The sequence below is a fragment of the Saccostrea echinata genome, unplaced genomic scaffold (assembly GCF_033153115.1).
Source record: "Saccostrea echinata isolate AGI-Se365-2 ecotype Australia unplaced genomic scaffold, CSIRO_AGI_Sech_v1 ptg000030l, whole genome shotgun sequence".
NCBI classification, from domain to species: domain Eukaryota; kingdom Metazoa; phylum Mollusca; class Bivalvia; order Ostreida; family Ostreidae; genus Saccostrea; species Saccostrea echinata.
The window spans coordinates 35,124,384-35,140,908 of record NW_026889779.1 but is presented as its reverse complement, the minus strand read 5'-3'; the positions used below and the strand labels follow the sequence as shown (position 1 = coordinate 35,140,908).

Below are 16,525 nucleotides of genomic sequence, written 5' to 3'. Positions count from 1 at the left end.
GATCAAGAATAAAGACAAATAGAATGTTTTTTTTAAACTTCTAACATTGTTTTTAAGTCTTCTTGTGCGTAGGAATAGATCTACTTGAAAAAAGTCAAGAAAATGTGTAGTTTTATACGATTAACCGGTTAATCGGTCGGAACGTGTTGTTGCGGTTAACCGATTAGCAATTCTGTATTCGATTGCCATCCCTTTTATATATATATATATATATATATATATATATATATATATATATATATATATATATATATATATATATATATATATATATATATATATATATATATATAACCGATTTCTTCCCACCCTATGACAAAAGCTTACTATCCTTTTTGCTACAAAACATTTACTAGGGTTTCCTATGTTTAACTTTAACTACAAGTAAATTATATGCATACATTCCTTAACGAGGTTCGCTCCTGAGCTTTTGAGCAAATATTTATCTTAACCTATATTTCAAAAACTCTGCATAATGTTTTAATTCTTACAATAAATTTGAATTCTACGATGCCACTTTAACTATATTCAGTTAAAACTCCATGATTAAATTCCATACTAAAAGCATTAAGTGAGGAACTATATTTTGTGGCGGAAGGTTTTTTAGAAGAAAATGATCATTTTTTCTCTTTCGAAGTATTTAAAGTATGCTAAGTTTGGATTCCTATTTTTACATGCAGTCTGCACACAGAGTTATTTTGTGCATTGGACTGTTTTATATTGGTCCTAAATTATCTATTAAATAAACTGTCATGAATTCTATCATCATATATGATAAATATAGCAAATATATTGTGAACATGAAGAAAAAAAATAGCCCTAATTTAAGCTTAAAATTAGCACTGTTTTAGTAATATCTAAAAATTAACATCACAGACCCCCACTTTTGATTTTCTTTTCTGAATATATACGATACTTTTAACCATTCTTCTTAAATTCAGTAAAATGTCATTACTTTCAAATGATTTTTTTGCTTGTTAAATTTTTAATCCCAGAAAAATGAAAATGTTTGAGTGCAAAAAGGTCAAATAATTGAACATGCGGAGTAATTTGAAAATTTCTTCATTGTCACAAATTTTAATGTGTCTATTTAAGATGAAATAAGACCGTTTTTGTCCCCATTATTTATTTGAACAAAAATTATTGGAGTAGAAACTTTAAAAATTGATTTATGTGTAAGACGTATTTACAGTGCAAAAAGGTCAAACTAAATGCTCTGTAGCGCCAAAAGAAGCGCATTGACCCCCATTTTTTGTTTCGATTTTTAATAAAGCTATGTGTATAATTTCTAAAAAATATACTTGATAAAAAATTCTCATTACTTTTGATGGCAGGATCCAACCTCCTTAATATACAACTCAGACAAACCATTACAGACGAAACGAGTAATGTTTTATTACATGTTCTACTAATTAGACAAATTAATGCATATGAAAACATTCACAAATTTCCAAAATGTAATCTTAATTTGCATTTTGACAGTCAATGAAAAGTTAAAGTTGGCCTTCAAATCTGACCTCTAGACTTTTGATTTCGACTTTTTACTCGACCTTTTCTTCCCCTTCGATTTTGACGAACGTTTCTGTTTCTTCGATTTTGAAGACTTTTTCCTTTTTGAGGTTTTCGTCTTAGATTTTTGCCTTGATTTTGTTTTCTTTGATTTTTTCTTTTTTGCTGTCGTTTTGGTTTTCCTAGAAAATTTACCCTTTGTTTTGGTTTTCCGAGAGAGTTTTCTACCCCGTTTGTTGGGGGAGTTTTTATTATTCCTTTTAACGTTCCTTTTGGTTTTCCGCTGAATATTCCTCCTTTGCTTTCTGTTAGATTTATTGCGTTTCTTGGTAATTTGTTTGTTTCCTGTATGAGAAAAGGAAGCATAAAGATAGGATTGTAAAATAATTGTCCTAAATTTTAGAAGTAGAATATTTCTGAGAGAGATACAACATAAGCATATATTTTCTTCCATTTCTGCAGTTCTATCTAAAAGTAATGTAATTTTTATTGTCCGCTAGAACAACATCGGCGATATTGTAGAAATGAAATAAAAAGCCACTGAGTGGAAATAAAAATAATGATACAAATATCATACCTTTGGCCCCGTTGTTGGAAATGGTTTTTGTGGCTGCAATTTCTGTGGTTGATGTTTCTTTAAGGGCTAAAATCCAAGAAAATGTCTTTTTCTCATGATATCAGTACTTTCAACTCGTACCGAGTCATAAATTAAATTTAATACATCGAGAAATTAGATATTTGACCATCAGTTTTCCCCACATATTTAATGAATATTTTCACATTAGATCTTGTTTGATAACTAGCTGTTATTACCAATATTGTATTTTTGAGTATATATTTGTCATATCTATTTATAAATGAAATTTTTATATAAATATACTGGACAAAAAAGTAAAGGATCACTTTCTTTTGAAACGAACTTTTGTAGTGACTGAATTCATTTGAAACAATTCAAACAAAACATTTTTCATTGCTACTACGTAAATGATATTGTTTACAGAATCATATTACATTATGAATTTACAAATTCAAAATACATAAATATCGGTATATAAAGATGGTATAAAAACCATTCTACATCAAGCACTTCATTTCTGAAGCAAAATTTAGGGGCTTAAAAATAGCATGTTCAGAATAACAAATTATGGGATACATTTTTTTTTTAATTTTATCATCACAGTTCAATAAGTGAGGAGTTTTTGACTATATTTTTTCCTTTAAAGATGCTGTACCAGATGAGAAACCATAAGAACGGAGAATGCAATAACATGAATTTAATTCTGTAATCCTTAACTTCTTTGTCCACTACATATATTCAAAATCTGTATACATCCAAACACTAATCCATCACATTTTATATATATTAATAAACTACATGTAAAATTTAAAAATATGTTATTTATGTGCAAATATTATTAATTTCATTTTCATCTGTTAATATATAAATTTAATAATTTTAACAAACACTTACGTGCAAATATTATTTTCATTATTGTACTAAGTATAATGTTAGAAACAACTGACTACATATATAATGAATTAATGCTAGATATTTAATTGCAATATAATTTTTGTCATTTCGTGAATGTATATGTTTATTCTGTAATATCAACAGGAAACATTCTTTGATATGTAGCTTATATTATTATTTTTATACAATGACCATCTCTCCAAAATACTTACGTTCACTTCTGAGAGGCTTGACTTGAACCCTATAATTGACTTGTGGATTTGGTAAAGCTTACAAATTAAAAAGAAACATTTCTGAAGTTTCTTTTTAGATAAACTTTAAATAATCTAATTAATTTTGTACATATATAAGTGGACAATTTTTGAAAGAATTTGACAAGATGTTTTCATAGCTTAGTAACTGACTTGCAAATTTCAGCACACTTACGACTGCGCATGCCTTTGACATTGAAGAGAGAAACAGTTCCTGATTCAGATCCAGCAACAAGCAACATGGGCTGGCCGTTAGGACTATGGTTCGGGGAAAGGTATCTAATAATATTCAAAACATTTGCATTGAAAAATTCTTTTGTACGTTTCATGTTATTTAAGTACAATTTTATTTTTACAGTTACAGGTTTGCTTTTATATGACTTTTTATGTGCTTATCATTAACGTCGAAAAAATAAAACAAATTAGGTATCAGAACAGTTAAGGAAAGCATTTAATTAATTAATGTGCATTTTTAAATTAATCCATGCCTCCCAACTTCCTTTTTCCTAAAAGTTTAACCCAACCAATCTCTAGCGGATACTGGTTTGTCAGAATATTTTATATAACAATAGTTACAAAACTGATTCATTACGCACTTGATATTCTCTGGATCCAGGTCGCTTATATATCCCTGAGAAAATGCTTCTCCCCACGTCCCATTCAATGTCCAAATCCCACTATATATACTCTCCAGGGTGCCCCCACTCATGTCGTTGTTGAATGAGTAGATACTAATGGATCCAGGTCTTTCGTTCCCAACGAAAACGATGGCTCGTGGACCGTCATAGGCAACCTCTAGGCTTTCACTCTCCGGTCCCTTAAAATTAAAAGAAAAGTTAATACACATAATTTAAGATTGATCTCCCTTTTTCAAAAGGGATTATAGAGGAGATAATTGGTTGAAACACTCTCTCTCTCCGACTTACTTTTGACATTATTACCAATATATGTTTGGCGATCACGGATATATTTTGACAACTACTCACTAATCCTCATTTGGATCTTTGTTCAATTTTATTCTATCAATGATCCTTTGTAGCATGAATTCATACAAAGAAAAAAGGCAATGTTCGTTACAATGCAAGATAAATAATATAGCTGATACTGGGGTCGGCCAAGAAAACACAATTCATGATTTCAGAGTACGAGTTTCTGTTAAGTTTGACGTTGTATACTGTGAAATATGAAGATAACGAACAATAATCAAGCTCAAAAGTCCCTTGAAACAATGCAAATTTGGAGCAGAAGAAACACAGACCTTTTTCTAAAACATCAGAGGTGGGATCAAGTGGCATGGAGGAGAAAGCATCCCCTGGTCGATTGGTCACACCCGCCGTGTGCTCTTTGTCATGATCGGACAAACGGCGAAAGCTTTAGACAATGGCCTAACAATTTTCAAATATTTCAGTTTTAACGTAAAAATTAAACATGTAAGAGGTGAAGATAACGAACAGTGATCCATCTTATAAATACAGTAGAGAAGACAGTAAACAGTAAATACAGTAAACAGGGCAAAAACACGGACCACTGGAAACATCAGATCAGGTGCCTAGAAGGAGTAAGCATCCCCTGTCGACCTGTCACACCCGCTATGACCCCTATGTGTTGATCAGGTAAACGGAGTACTCCGAGGTCAAATTTAGTATAATAGCAATGACCTAAGAAAAGGTATGAGATGTCAGATAAAATACGACCCAACGATAGGTTGTTTTACAAACAAGATCATTATAACGACCGTAGAATTTGCGAAAAGCTGACTTTAAACGGGCTTGTTGAATCCTTGTAACATAAACTCATTTGTCAGTGGCTTGCCTCGGTTTAAAAATTGATCGTACTTAGAGCATGCTCTTGCGTAATGAATAAGCTGGGAAACAAACACAATATTCAAGTAATGTTGGAATTAGGGAACACAAGTGAAAGGCTGAAGTCATCCTCTTTGTCAAACAGTTTAGCTATTGATTGGCCATTATCGTCTATAGTTAGTAAAACATCCAAATATAAAACAGATGTGGCAGACTCTGTAGTGTCTTTTATTTTGAGTTCACTGGGATATATCGAGTCAACATATGTAAGTAGTGTCTTTTATTTCGAGTTCACTGGGTATACATGTACTAGTATCGAGTCCGGATATGAATGAAAGTAATTGGTTCAATTGTTAATTGATAAAAAAAAAATGTCGATATATATATAAATGTTGAGTTGAATGCCACAACAGGAGTTTCCTTCGTCTTTTGTAGAAGTTTTTAAATAAATCTTCATAGAAATATAAAAACATGTCGGCTAATAAAGAAGCACAATAGTGCCCATCGAAATTCCAACATATTGTTGGAAGATCTGGTCTCCAAAGACTACATAAAAAAATTGTCAATGAGGAACTCCAGCATCTTTTTAAAATCAACTTCAGGGTCTTGTAAATAGAATCAGAATGTTTTTTGTAGTAATTTGTAGTAGTTTACGAGTCCCATTTCTATTGAAGAAGCAATAAATCCCTACTCTTTAATATACTGTGAGGAAGGGTTGTATAAAAGACGTATGTTTTGATGCTATTGATATTTGAAAAATTTTGAGATTTTAAATTTTCTCAAAGTTCTTTAGATTTATTTTAGAATATATATTTGATTTACACCACCTCTTGAATATGTTGTAGCACAATACATCTGAAGTTTCTCCTTCGCAGCAGTTAACCTTTTGGCGAGGAGTAGGAATAGGGCTTGGTTGAAACTGGACCCTAATTTGTTTGTAAGAATTTTTATGAAGTTTTGGAATCCAGTGTAGGCACGGTAAATCACACTTTTTATATATAGCCCAATGTCTAGTATACTCCTCGACGGAATTCATATTAGAAATGAAAGTTCTGTCGCCATTTGAAAGATTTGGGCTCCCTGATTCTGGGACCCTTTACATGATACCTCTAATTTACAAAAATTATTGATATAATATCTAATGCATGTGCTTATTTTCAGCTGAAATTTTCCTTTTTTTAACATTGTATACTCTATGGCTTAAAATTTTGTGCCAGGAAGAAAACGAATTGTCGAATATTGATACAGCTTTTCTCAAAACAATCTTCTTCGAATTGCATGCCTAGGAATTTTTCTTCTTTTTCACCTTATATTAAAATAAAAAATAAATTTTTGTACCTGAAAAGTTTAGTTTGATGCGTTTTATTTTATCCTGGCATATATGGACCTTTTGGCATACATTTACAGTCTTAATGAATGTTTGCTCCTCGTTTTAATACAGGAGTGTATTTATACTAGCATAACTGCCATAATGTTGAACACCCTTGCTGTATCATACCTTATTATCAGAACGTGTATCAAAAGTGTCTGTTATATTTGCAGATGACTTGACATAGGAATTAAACAGTTTGGGAAACTGTAATGCATGTGATTCCTCAACACTCGAGCCGCTATCGAACACTCGATTCATTGAATCTGATCTCAGCACAGAGAAACCACGCCCACCGAAAGTATAGAGTTTGTCGAAAGTGCCATCTTTAAGCCGTCCATTTTCAGTGGTGATCTGTAGCTTGCCTGTAATGTTCAAATTAGGGGAAATAAACCCCCTAAATTAAAAAAGTTTGACTTTCGTAATGGTATAGGGACTAAAGATGATCTTATTTACTAGATTTTATTTGACGAGTCTTGGATGATTACCTAATAAGGCATCGTTCTGTATATTCGGTATTTTTCGTTGGTTGGCCCATTGTAAAACTTCAGATTTATCTTTAAAACAAAAAAAATTATGATAAGAATTATTCTCAAAATAATAAAAGCGTGTTATTTTATAAAATTAATATATTTTACAAATTTGCAGAATCATAAAATTAATTATATTGTTACGTCCTCTGCATTAGAAAAATAACATTGTAGTATGTAACATCTTTTATACCTGAAAGGACGATATCTTTTACTCTTTTAACTTCGTTAAATCCCGGAGTTGTCAGCTTCTTTCCGGAGTAATCCTTGCTGTCTCCTTCATCGGCTGTCACAAGAAACTCCCTCCTCCCAACTGTCACAGTTTTTATGGCGTTCGGCTGGTATATACCGTAAACCGGGTAAGAATACATGTTGATACCTATATTGGAAAGTATTAATTTGTGTGTTATTTTCAACAAGGCCAAAATAAAATTATTGTTTGTTTGGAATTGCCTCCCGCCTCATTGAAATGGCCCCTCCTGGAAAAAATTTTATTGACCAAAAATAAGATTTTTTATTCAATCCTTGATGTGTTACCACATGTGCCACCCAATCAATAAGTGTAGGATCTAAGCAAAACTGGGTTCCTGGTTGATGGGAGATACCCTTTGCAAAAAGGCAGAAAATAATGTGTTCATTCCTTATTGAGATTTTTATCATCAATTTTTGATTTAATTTTGAAAAAAAAAAATAATTTCACTCCCTCCCTCCAGGGTCTGAAACCTCCCAGGCGGCAATTCCAAACAAACAATTTTTTAAGGATGGTCCAACCGAAAATTGTAATAAAATAATATATACTATATATATTTTTCCTTTTTTAGAAGACTATCATAAGAAGAACCAAAATGCAAAAAATATCATAATACGGTAAGGCATATTGTAGTTTGTTCTGTGCATGAGTTATGAGTTGGGAATTTGTTTTCCAGTCATTTTATTCTACAATTTTTTTTCTGCAAAACATTATAAGAGTTATTAAAGGGAGGTGTTGTTTCTATTCTTGAATTATTTGGGTATTACCTCCATCACTGTCACTAGGGTCCAGCTTGTATTTTTTCCAGTCTTTAAATCCAAGCCCATGTATTTGAGTTATAGAATCTGTGACCAGGTCAACCTCTGCAATTGCATTATTTTCCTAAAATGTTAAAATGGATCAAATTTTAATTACAATGGGGGTTCATTTGCATCTGGCTTGTAATTTTCATGTGATTTATAAACAGAAACATGATGATGAAGTGGTAAGTGAATAAAAATATAGAAAATTAAAAGAAATCTATTTAAGGGAGGGGGGTCATAGAAGCACGGTCCTGACCACAATGTGACAATATCTGTGAGTCTTTCTAACTGATGCTTTGATTGCTAAGGCTTATACATGTACAAGTTTTGAAGACCTGAGTTATAACTACCTCAACTAAACCTGTGCGGCATGATCAGCAGTTTATTTGGATTAAAAAAATTGAAGATATCAAAAGTACGGAAATATATTATAAGAACGGTTGATTTTAGGTCATGTGTGAAATAGAATACAGGGATGGGAACATTAGTTATGCTGAAGTACCTCAGACTGAAACAAAATATGAAACCAGCGATGAACATATACACCCCGAAAATGACCCATTTCGGAGTAAATGAATTCATCTCGATCACAAACAATAAATGTTAAGCAAACTTATTTGACAGAGATATTGTGTGTGTTTGTAAATGTAAATATTGTATGCTTATAGGGAATGCATTTGTACTGTACTTTAGATATACTGATAAGTAAAGGATAAGATAAATATTGAAAATCTAAAGACTTTACAAATAAGATACTCGATTGAAAAAGAAAGCGAGTAACCGGTTGCTAAGATTCGTCCTATATGACAACACTAAAATCTTTTTCAACATATAGGGTGCCTGACTTTTTCCCACCAGGAAAAATGTTCAAAGTCAACAAAGTTTTGATGAACGGAAAACACTATTGCTCACCCAAGTGGGGAAAAACAGATGAGGTGTTCAATTAATTTATCTTCCCCTATAAAAATGTTAAGAATGCTTGAATTGATTAGAAATTGATAAACTGTAGATTTTTATTTATTTTATTAGTTTAAAAGTAAAATATGTGCCTCTCTCACTTTAGAAGTGATATTTGTTTAGTATAAAGATCCCATTGAGTAGTTGAGTTTTTTTTTTATTGTAGCTGTAGTTGTAATTAGCTAGTTAAGGTAGTCCGATCGAAGTCAGGAGCTGAGTAATTGAAAATAATCACAAAAATGTCTCTGAATTCTCAAAGTAATGTGTATCTACCATTAGTATTTCTTCAAAGTTCATCATTAAAGTTAATACAATTATATAGAGAAAATTATCAAATCTCAAATATGTTTTCAGAAAATTTAATAAAACAGCCTGCTCTGTTGATCAATGAAAATTGATCAACAGATATATTTCAGGATAAAAAAACTATACATGTAAGTATCCAGGCATTTAGAGACAATTGCACGTTTTTTTTTAATACGGCCGTACTTTAGTTCTATTTACTTCAATTATTATGTACATTTAATACTTAGTGTAAAAAGTTTCAATTATAATGTACATGTAATACTTAGTGTAAAAAGTTTCAATTATTATGTACATGTAATATTAAGTGTAAAAAGTTTCAATTATTATGCACATGTAATACTTAGTGTAAAAAGTTTCAATTATAATGTACATGTAATACTTAGTGTAAAAAATTTCAATTATTATGTACATGTAATATTAAGTGTAAAAAGTTTCAATTATTATGTACATGTAATACTTAGTGTAAAAAGTTTCAATTATTATGTACATGTAATACTTAGTGTAAAAAGTTTCAATTATTATGTACATTTAATACTTAGTGTAAAAAGTTTCAATTATAATGTACATGTAATACTTAGTGTAAAAAGTTTCAATTATTATGTACATGTAATATTAAGTGTAAAAAGTTTCAATTATTATGCACATGTAATACTTAGTGTAAAAAGTTTCAATTATTATGTACATGTAATACTTAGTGTAAAAAGTTTCAATTATTATGTACATTTAATACTTAGTGTAAAACGTTTCAATTATTATGTACATGTAATTCTTAGTGTAAAAAGTTTCTATTATTATGTACATGTAATACTTAGTGTAAAAAGTTTCAATTATTATGTTCATGTAATACTTAGTGTAAAAAGTTTCAATTATTATGTACATTTAATACTTAGTGTAAAATGTTTCAATTATGTACATGTAATACTTAGTGTAAAAAGCTTGTGCTATCATTGCAAGATATCACATGTTATTCATAATTTCATATCATGCTAATAAACGTTGATATCAAAGGCTAGATTAAAGGATATTCGATTTCTTTAAAAATGTATTTATCTTTGTTCTTTTGTGGGTACAAATGTCAACTTTTACAAGGCCGTTTCTAAGACTTCAAAGAATCTTGAACCAGCTTGAAAGCTTTCAAGTTTTATTTTGAGATTTTTTTAAATTCAAATATAATGATTTTAAGAGTTATCGTTCCTGGCTGAGGAGCGGATATCCTTTAAAGAAAGAAATCGCATTTTTCACAAATTGCATTTAGGCTTTGTTACGTTCATATCTTTCTAAAAAAAATTAACAGAAAAATTAAAATAAATTATGCACTTAGTTCACAAAAAATACTTATATTTAGCAAATGACAAGCTTTTTTGTTTTTATAACACATTACATAATAGTCTTGCATCAGATTAGAATTCTGCGCAGAAATATTCATGCTTCAATTCAAAGTTAACTTAAGGTGGTCAGCCGTTATCAAGACAGGTGTAATTAATCATATGATAATTGCAAAAGGAAACTGTATATAGATGGTTGTTGTTGTACCAAAATGACTAGGAGGAAAATAAATCTTAATTTAATTTGTACTCTATATAACATAACAGAAAGTTTGTTAAAAAAGAGTTACATTAATTCGAGAAAAAAAATGTACAAGATGCAAATTACCTGCAAGGTAACATACGCTTTTTTTTCGTCAGCACTCAGGGTAATTTGTTCCGGTTCAAGGTCCTGTGCGAAAGTATTGCCGTTTTCCTTGTAAACGAAACGCACACCACTCCTTGCTAATAATGAATATCTTCAAAAACAATGAATAAACTTCAAAATTTAATTGATTTAAATATAAACTTTAAATAATATAAAGAGAAATTTTGAAAAATAATTTTTGCATATAGATTAGAAAATGCGATATAAATTTATTACTACATCTAATGGAACGTTGTTGTTTTTTTTTTACACTCTAGGTAATCAATGAATAAAAAACAATCTAAAAAATGTTTTGTCAAATTGAAATCTTTAACCTTTTGAATGACTTTAACTGACATCAAGTTTTATCTTGTCCTCTAATTTATACATTTACATAATTAATAAAAACTGCTAAACCATAGTAAATATTGTGTAACATGCCATCTCAGAGACAAAAAGCCAAAATAAATAGATAAATAAAAATAAAATAATGTACACTTAATTGTTTCAATTTTACACTTAAAGAGAATGAAAAGACTTTACTTCTTGTTAAATTTTCCAAAATCCAGAATTTTGTAATTGTATGTATTCTCGGAGATGAAATTGGATGGGAACTTGAGTACCCCAATGCCACCTTCTGGGTCAATGAGGTTGCCTCCCCTGGCAAACGGATCCCCCTCTAGTGCCACCAATATTGTCTGACAGTTGGAGGTAGGAAGCAATGAATTAGGGGACGGGCCAGCTGAAATCAAAATGCTAACTTTTTTGTACATTGTATTGCATAGATACGCAGATTTTTTTTTTTTAGCAAAAATAAAATCTGCATCCTTCGCTGGGAGGAGGTGTATTCTTGAATTTGGGAACCTGCATTTAGAACATTTTATAAAGTATCGAAGTTCTTTAATTTTTACTAAATATTTCCTTTGAATCCCAAGTAATCTCTGGGTATTAAAATACACTTGGTCCAAGGATGTCAGCAATTTGGATGAAAAGAGTCAGAAGGGAGATGTATGAATAGCTATCAAAATATCTAAACATCAACACGTAAACTTAAAGAAGTGAAGCTAATACTGGAACATTTACTGAACAAACAGATTATGTTAAAAATTTAAAATGATGCTTTTTACATTCAGATTAATGATCATGATATACTGTAAAATCACATATTATCGTGGGGTCGAATTTGTGGGGGAAATGGGTTCCTGGGGATTTGATTTCGTGGATGAAGAAATTGTTGAGTATAATATATGTGAAAAATTACACTTCGTGGTGGACATAAATTCATGTGCCTCTCTCACTTCGAAAAAACGCAAATTAAATCACTACAGAAATAAGTGATATCAAAGTAGGTTTGCAACACGCATTCTCAAATAAAAATGTCTGACAATCAGGCAGTTAAGAAAATGAGGATTTTACCAAATTCCTCAGTGACAAAATTGCTAATTACATGTATTCATTAGCAAAGAGTATGCATATCAGGCAAATAATTGGGTCAAGACAGGACAAAGATCTTTCTGTACGACCAGTTTTTGTCTTAACGAGCCCTGAACTTCAACAACAACAACAAAAATTATTATTACATGTACACTCTCTTTACAATTACTCGTTTCGAAATTGTAGGTAACTAATAGTGAATTTATTACAGACAACAAGGTGTCACAGCATTTATTAACTTTTTATGATCCCACCATTACTAATTATGTTCATAAATATCATTCTGTAACAAAGATGAAATGTCAGCAAATTAGTTATTTGCATTACATTTGTCAAATCCTTCTTGAAGTACTTCATGTATGCATGCTGGTGACGTGTGATTCTCAAAAACTGACATATACAAGCATTGTTAATTAAAATTCAGACAAATTTTTCATTTGTATCTTTCCTTAAAAAATGTTTTTGATACACAATATAAATCTTAATTTAAGCCAGGTTTTTATTTTGGCAAGTAGAATAATTTCACCAGGACCGTTTTATTACCTTTCTCTCTAAGAATACTTGTATGAAACTCTGAAGTCTATCATAAAACAAAAAAAATTAACAATATTAATTTCTAGTCGTCTCTAACAAATGCTTTATTGCATAACGCAAATTGCTGATTGCCAAAGACTGGTTAACATCCATTGAGCACCTTAAGATCAGACGACACGTTCCTCAATATTATATATAATTCCCCCCAAGAATTTGTCATTGAAATACTGCAACTTTAACAACTTTCTACACAAAAAATTGAGGTACCTTACCGGGCATTTGTGCAAGATACCAGAGGGTAGTGTTTCCTATATAATCCTATCTGAAATCACTTAAATTGTCAATATCACATTTTTATGTATTTCTAAGACATTTTAAAAACAGTTTAAAAAGCACAAGATAATGTTAATATTATGAATATTTCTTATATATTACAAGAAAAAACAAAACAGATATTTGAGGAACGGGTCTTACTGTAAAGCCTTACCAACAATATTAAGTACAATGGGCATGGTGTTATGTCGTTTATTGTACGTCCGGAACACCATGACTCTCCCTTCTTCCGGATTATCGTCGTTGTTGACTGTAACAAATACATGATTTCCGCAATATTCCACATCTGTTGGGTCCATTTTATCAAACTGTTTCCGGTACACTATTCGAGGGTCGTCTGGATTGGACAAATCTACAACGGAAAGCCTCTCCTCGCCTGAAATAAAAATAAAAAGTGGCAAAGTAGAACAAAAAAGTCATTTTCAATCATTTTTTTTTTCATTTTTCATATTGCAATTTTGCATTGAAAGAGTTATTTTTAAATGGTAAGACTATTTATTATATATTGGCTGTTATGGTCGCTTTGAAGTAGTGCGCAATGTAACAACAAAGTAATTAATGTAATGAAATGTAACGAAGTAAAAAGTAATGCTTGTACTCGCAGTTATGAGCATAAAGGTCAACGTATTGGGAGGGGAGGGAGTTGACTAAGTATACATAAGGATATCTTTGTAAAGTTGAATCAAAATTGTTTTCAAATATGACATAAATAAATCTGCGTCGACAAATAAAGCAAAATGCAGAGCATGGTCCTTGTTCTGACTAGTGGGTCCAAATTAAAGGGAATGGTCTAGAACTCTTATATAATTATACTGACAAACTGAAAGTATCATATTAACGCTGTATACACACTATACAGCTTGTCTTTGTGTGATAATGTAACAGTCGCACTTGTCCCTTCTGAACAATTTTTGCATTTTTTCTTTGAAATGCTGACCTTTTACTTGCCATGTCAAACTTTAACGAATCTTTATCAAACTCGGAATATTATGGTATTCTTGCTATGTGCAAATTAACTGCAAATTAGGGAAAATATTCTTAACGTTGACACATGGAAACAATGAAATGAAATTGTCTTTGTTGGTCTTACTAATGATTTTGTATAATTGACTTTCGGTTGCGATATTTATTTATTTATTTATCTATTAACTTGCGGAGCTTTATTTTTAATACAAACTTCAGCAAAACGATATGACAGTACTTTCACAATGGAAACACTGCAAGAATTAATTCTGTAGTCAACAATAGTCATAATTAATATCTAAGTTCAACAGTTTAGAAGGTAACAATAACGTATACTTTGTATATAATGAAAAAAAAATACTAAAATGCATTCTTTTTCTGTCATATATTTTTTTCAATTGAAAGGAGATGGGCGAACATAGCGAGCAGAAAGCCTATACATGTAGCTTCAGAAATATAAAAATCATGTTCAGTTTGTGATTTTATGTAATTGTGATAAACAAAACTTTTCTGTGGAAAATTTTCTCGGCAAAATTTATTCTTTTATTAAAAAAAATTAATTTGGTATTCGTGGGGTTCGAACCCTAGCAATAAAAATCCTGAGAATCATTTTCTTTCGAGACTAGCACGCTAACCACTGGACTACATAAGTCCTGACGAACAGTGGCATTTAAATCATGTTTGTGATATGACCCTTGACTTAATGGACTTCAAGTATTTCTCGAAAAGATGCGAATGTTATGTCATAAAAGTATATTTTTAAGGTATAGTGGGTCATTGCTCCATATTTTTGGTAACCAAAAAATGTATACTTTCATGCAAACTTTGAGGATTAACTTTCAAAAAGGTGGAGCGAAGACCCACTCATATCGAAAAATAGTGTTATAGTATGCGAAAATGACTCTTTTTGCCCGCTTCAGTGTGTGTCTAATATTTCACAGGCAAATAATTTCAATCTTTGAGGGATTTTTGCAAATTGTAGAGATTTTACATAAAGTATATTTTAATGTTAGACGAAATATCAAGGAAAATTTTGATATAATAGAAATTTAATTTTTCATCTTCATGTTTGTCACACTATAGGCTTATCGCTCGTCATGTTCACCCATCTCCTTTCAATCTTTTTTTTTATTAAATGATCCTTTTAAACAAACAAATACATTGTATCATGAATTATAAAAAAAAAAATACGTTTGCAAATAGAAAATGAAAATAGTAAATAAAATAAGATGGCTATTATAAGATTTTCATGCCAATGCATAAAAATGCAATGTGTTTATAAAATTAATTAATTAATTTTTACCATATGTACTTATTAAAAATAAATGAGAAGGAATTGCAAAAATTACTGAGAAATGTTGTAAGTAAATTATAGCAATACCTGTGACATACAAAAGCTTCTGCACCGGATCGTAGGCAAGCTGTTCCGCTGCATGTTTTCCGAGTTTAAACTTCGGAAAATCATTTGAATCATAACGCGACGGAATGTACAAACTTGATATTTTTTCCAAATGCACTTTGCTTTTCTGAAATTGAGCATCCACAAATTTCAGAATCAAGAAAATCAAAAGAATTTTTTTAGAATGCATTTTGGTAAAGCAAAGAGTCGTCTGAAACAAACTGCGCCGCGAAATGTTTCAAGAGAGAGCCATTTGTTTTATTCTTTAGCGTTTCTACAAGAACTGTCCAGAAACTGATGCGCTGTATATTTAAGAAACTCTAACGCCCTCCATATTAGGCGTTGTAATTCATTACAATGACATGACAGCTCTAGGTCATTAAAGTTTGATGCCCTCTCAAAATTTTCTAAAACTTCAATTCTTCTTCCTCAAAAGATATACATTTACATTATGATAGGATGTTAACAAGATACAGAGCAAATAGATTGCTGGAAATAAAAGAAGTTTTGCTGTGTGATTTACTAAGCAGGCAGAAATCAATTCTAGTGGTCGCTGTTAATTGTTACTGATTCAGAGAACAATTAGGTTTCTTTTCTGAACTATCATGTAAATTTTGCATTTACCTCCACCTAGTAAATTCAAAATTTACATGACAGAACTTTTAAATCTAAAATAAAAGGTAAAAATTTCATTAATAAATCTGTATATATGTGAACAATGCATACAGGTCTACACCTTTACATATGTTTACAAAAATTAAATATGTTAATAAGACTTTGCATTTAATGCCTAGATTTTAAGATTTCTAATCTACATGTATTTATTTTTTATGCCCCCGTATAGAAGATTCGGGGATATAAAGTTTTTGCCCTGTCCGTCTGTCTGTCTGGTTGTCTGTCTGTTTGTCCGCAAAAACTTTAACATTATCCATAACTTTTGATT

The 16,525-nt window shown here is 30.8% G+C and overlaps 1 protein-coding gene across 3 annotated transcripts; it reads right to left on the bottom strand.

The window, feature by feature from the left end:
* Positions 1-1,370: 1,370 nt before the first annotated feature.
* LOC133197774 (uncharacterized) lies at positions 1,371-15,833 on the bottom strand. Of its 3 annotated transcripts, none has more exons than XM_061333979.1 (13): positions 15,565-15,833; positions 13,375-13,596; positions 11,463-11,661; positions 10,902-11,031; positions 7,950-8,064; positions 7,126-7,311; positions 6,891-6,959; positions 6,532-6,767; positions 3,828-4,048; positions 3,407-3,510; positions 3,193-3,249; positions 2,087-2,152; positions 1,371-1,854 (listed from the first exon to the last, which is right to left on the bottom strand). In XM_061333979.1, exons 1-13 carry the CDS (start codon positions 15,770-15,772, stop codon positions 1,520-1,522), a joined length of 2,148 nt encoding a protein of 715 aa, XP_061189963.1. In that variant the 5' UTR covers positions 15,773-15,833; the 3' UTR covers positions 1,371-1,519. The 3 variants fall into 3 exon arrangements, with proteins under 3 accessions (XP_061189963.1, XP_061189964.1, XP_061189965.1); XM_061333980.1 differs by having other exon boundaries at positions 3,193-3,221; XM_061333981.1 differs by lacking the exon at positions 3,193-3,249.
* Between the last annotated feature and the right edge of the window lie 692 nt (positions 15,834-16,525).

Bases quoted from the DNA above. Each gene is read 5' to 3' on its own strand.
- LOC133197774 (XM_061333979.1), bottom strand. From the start codon at position 15,772: ATGCATTCTAAAAAAATTCTTTTGATTTTCTTGATTCTGAAATTTGTG. The intron at 8,065-10,901 runs GTAATTTGCATC...TTAACATTTTAG, and splicing joins AAGCGTATGTTACCTTGCAG to GAAAATAATGCAATTGCAGA. The intron at 2,153-3,192 runs GTAAGTATTTTG...CTTGGATTTTAG, and splicing joins CAAGCCTCTCAGAAGTGAAC to CCCTTAAAGAAACATCAACC.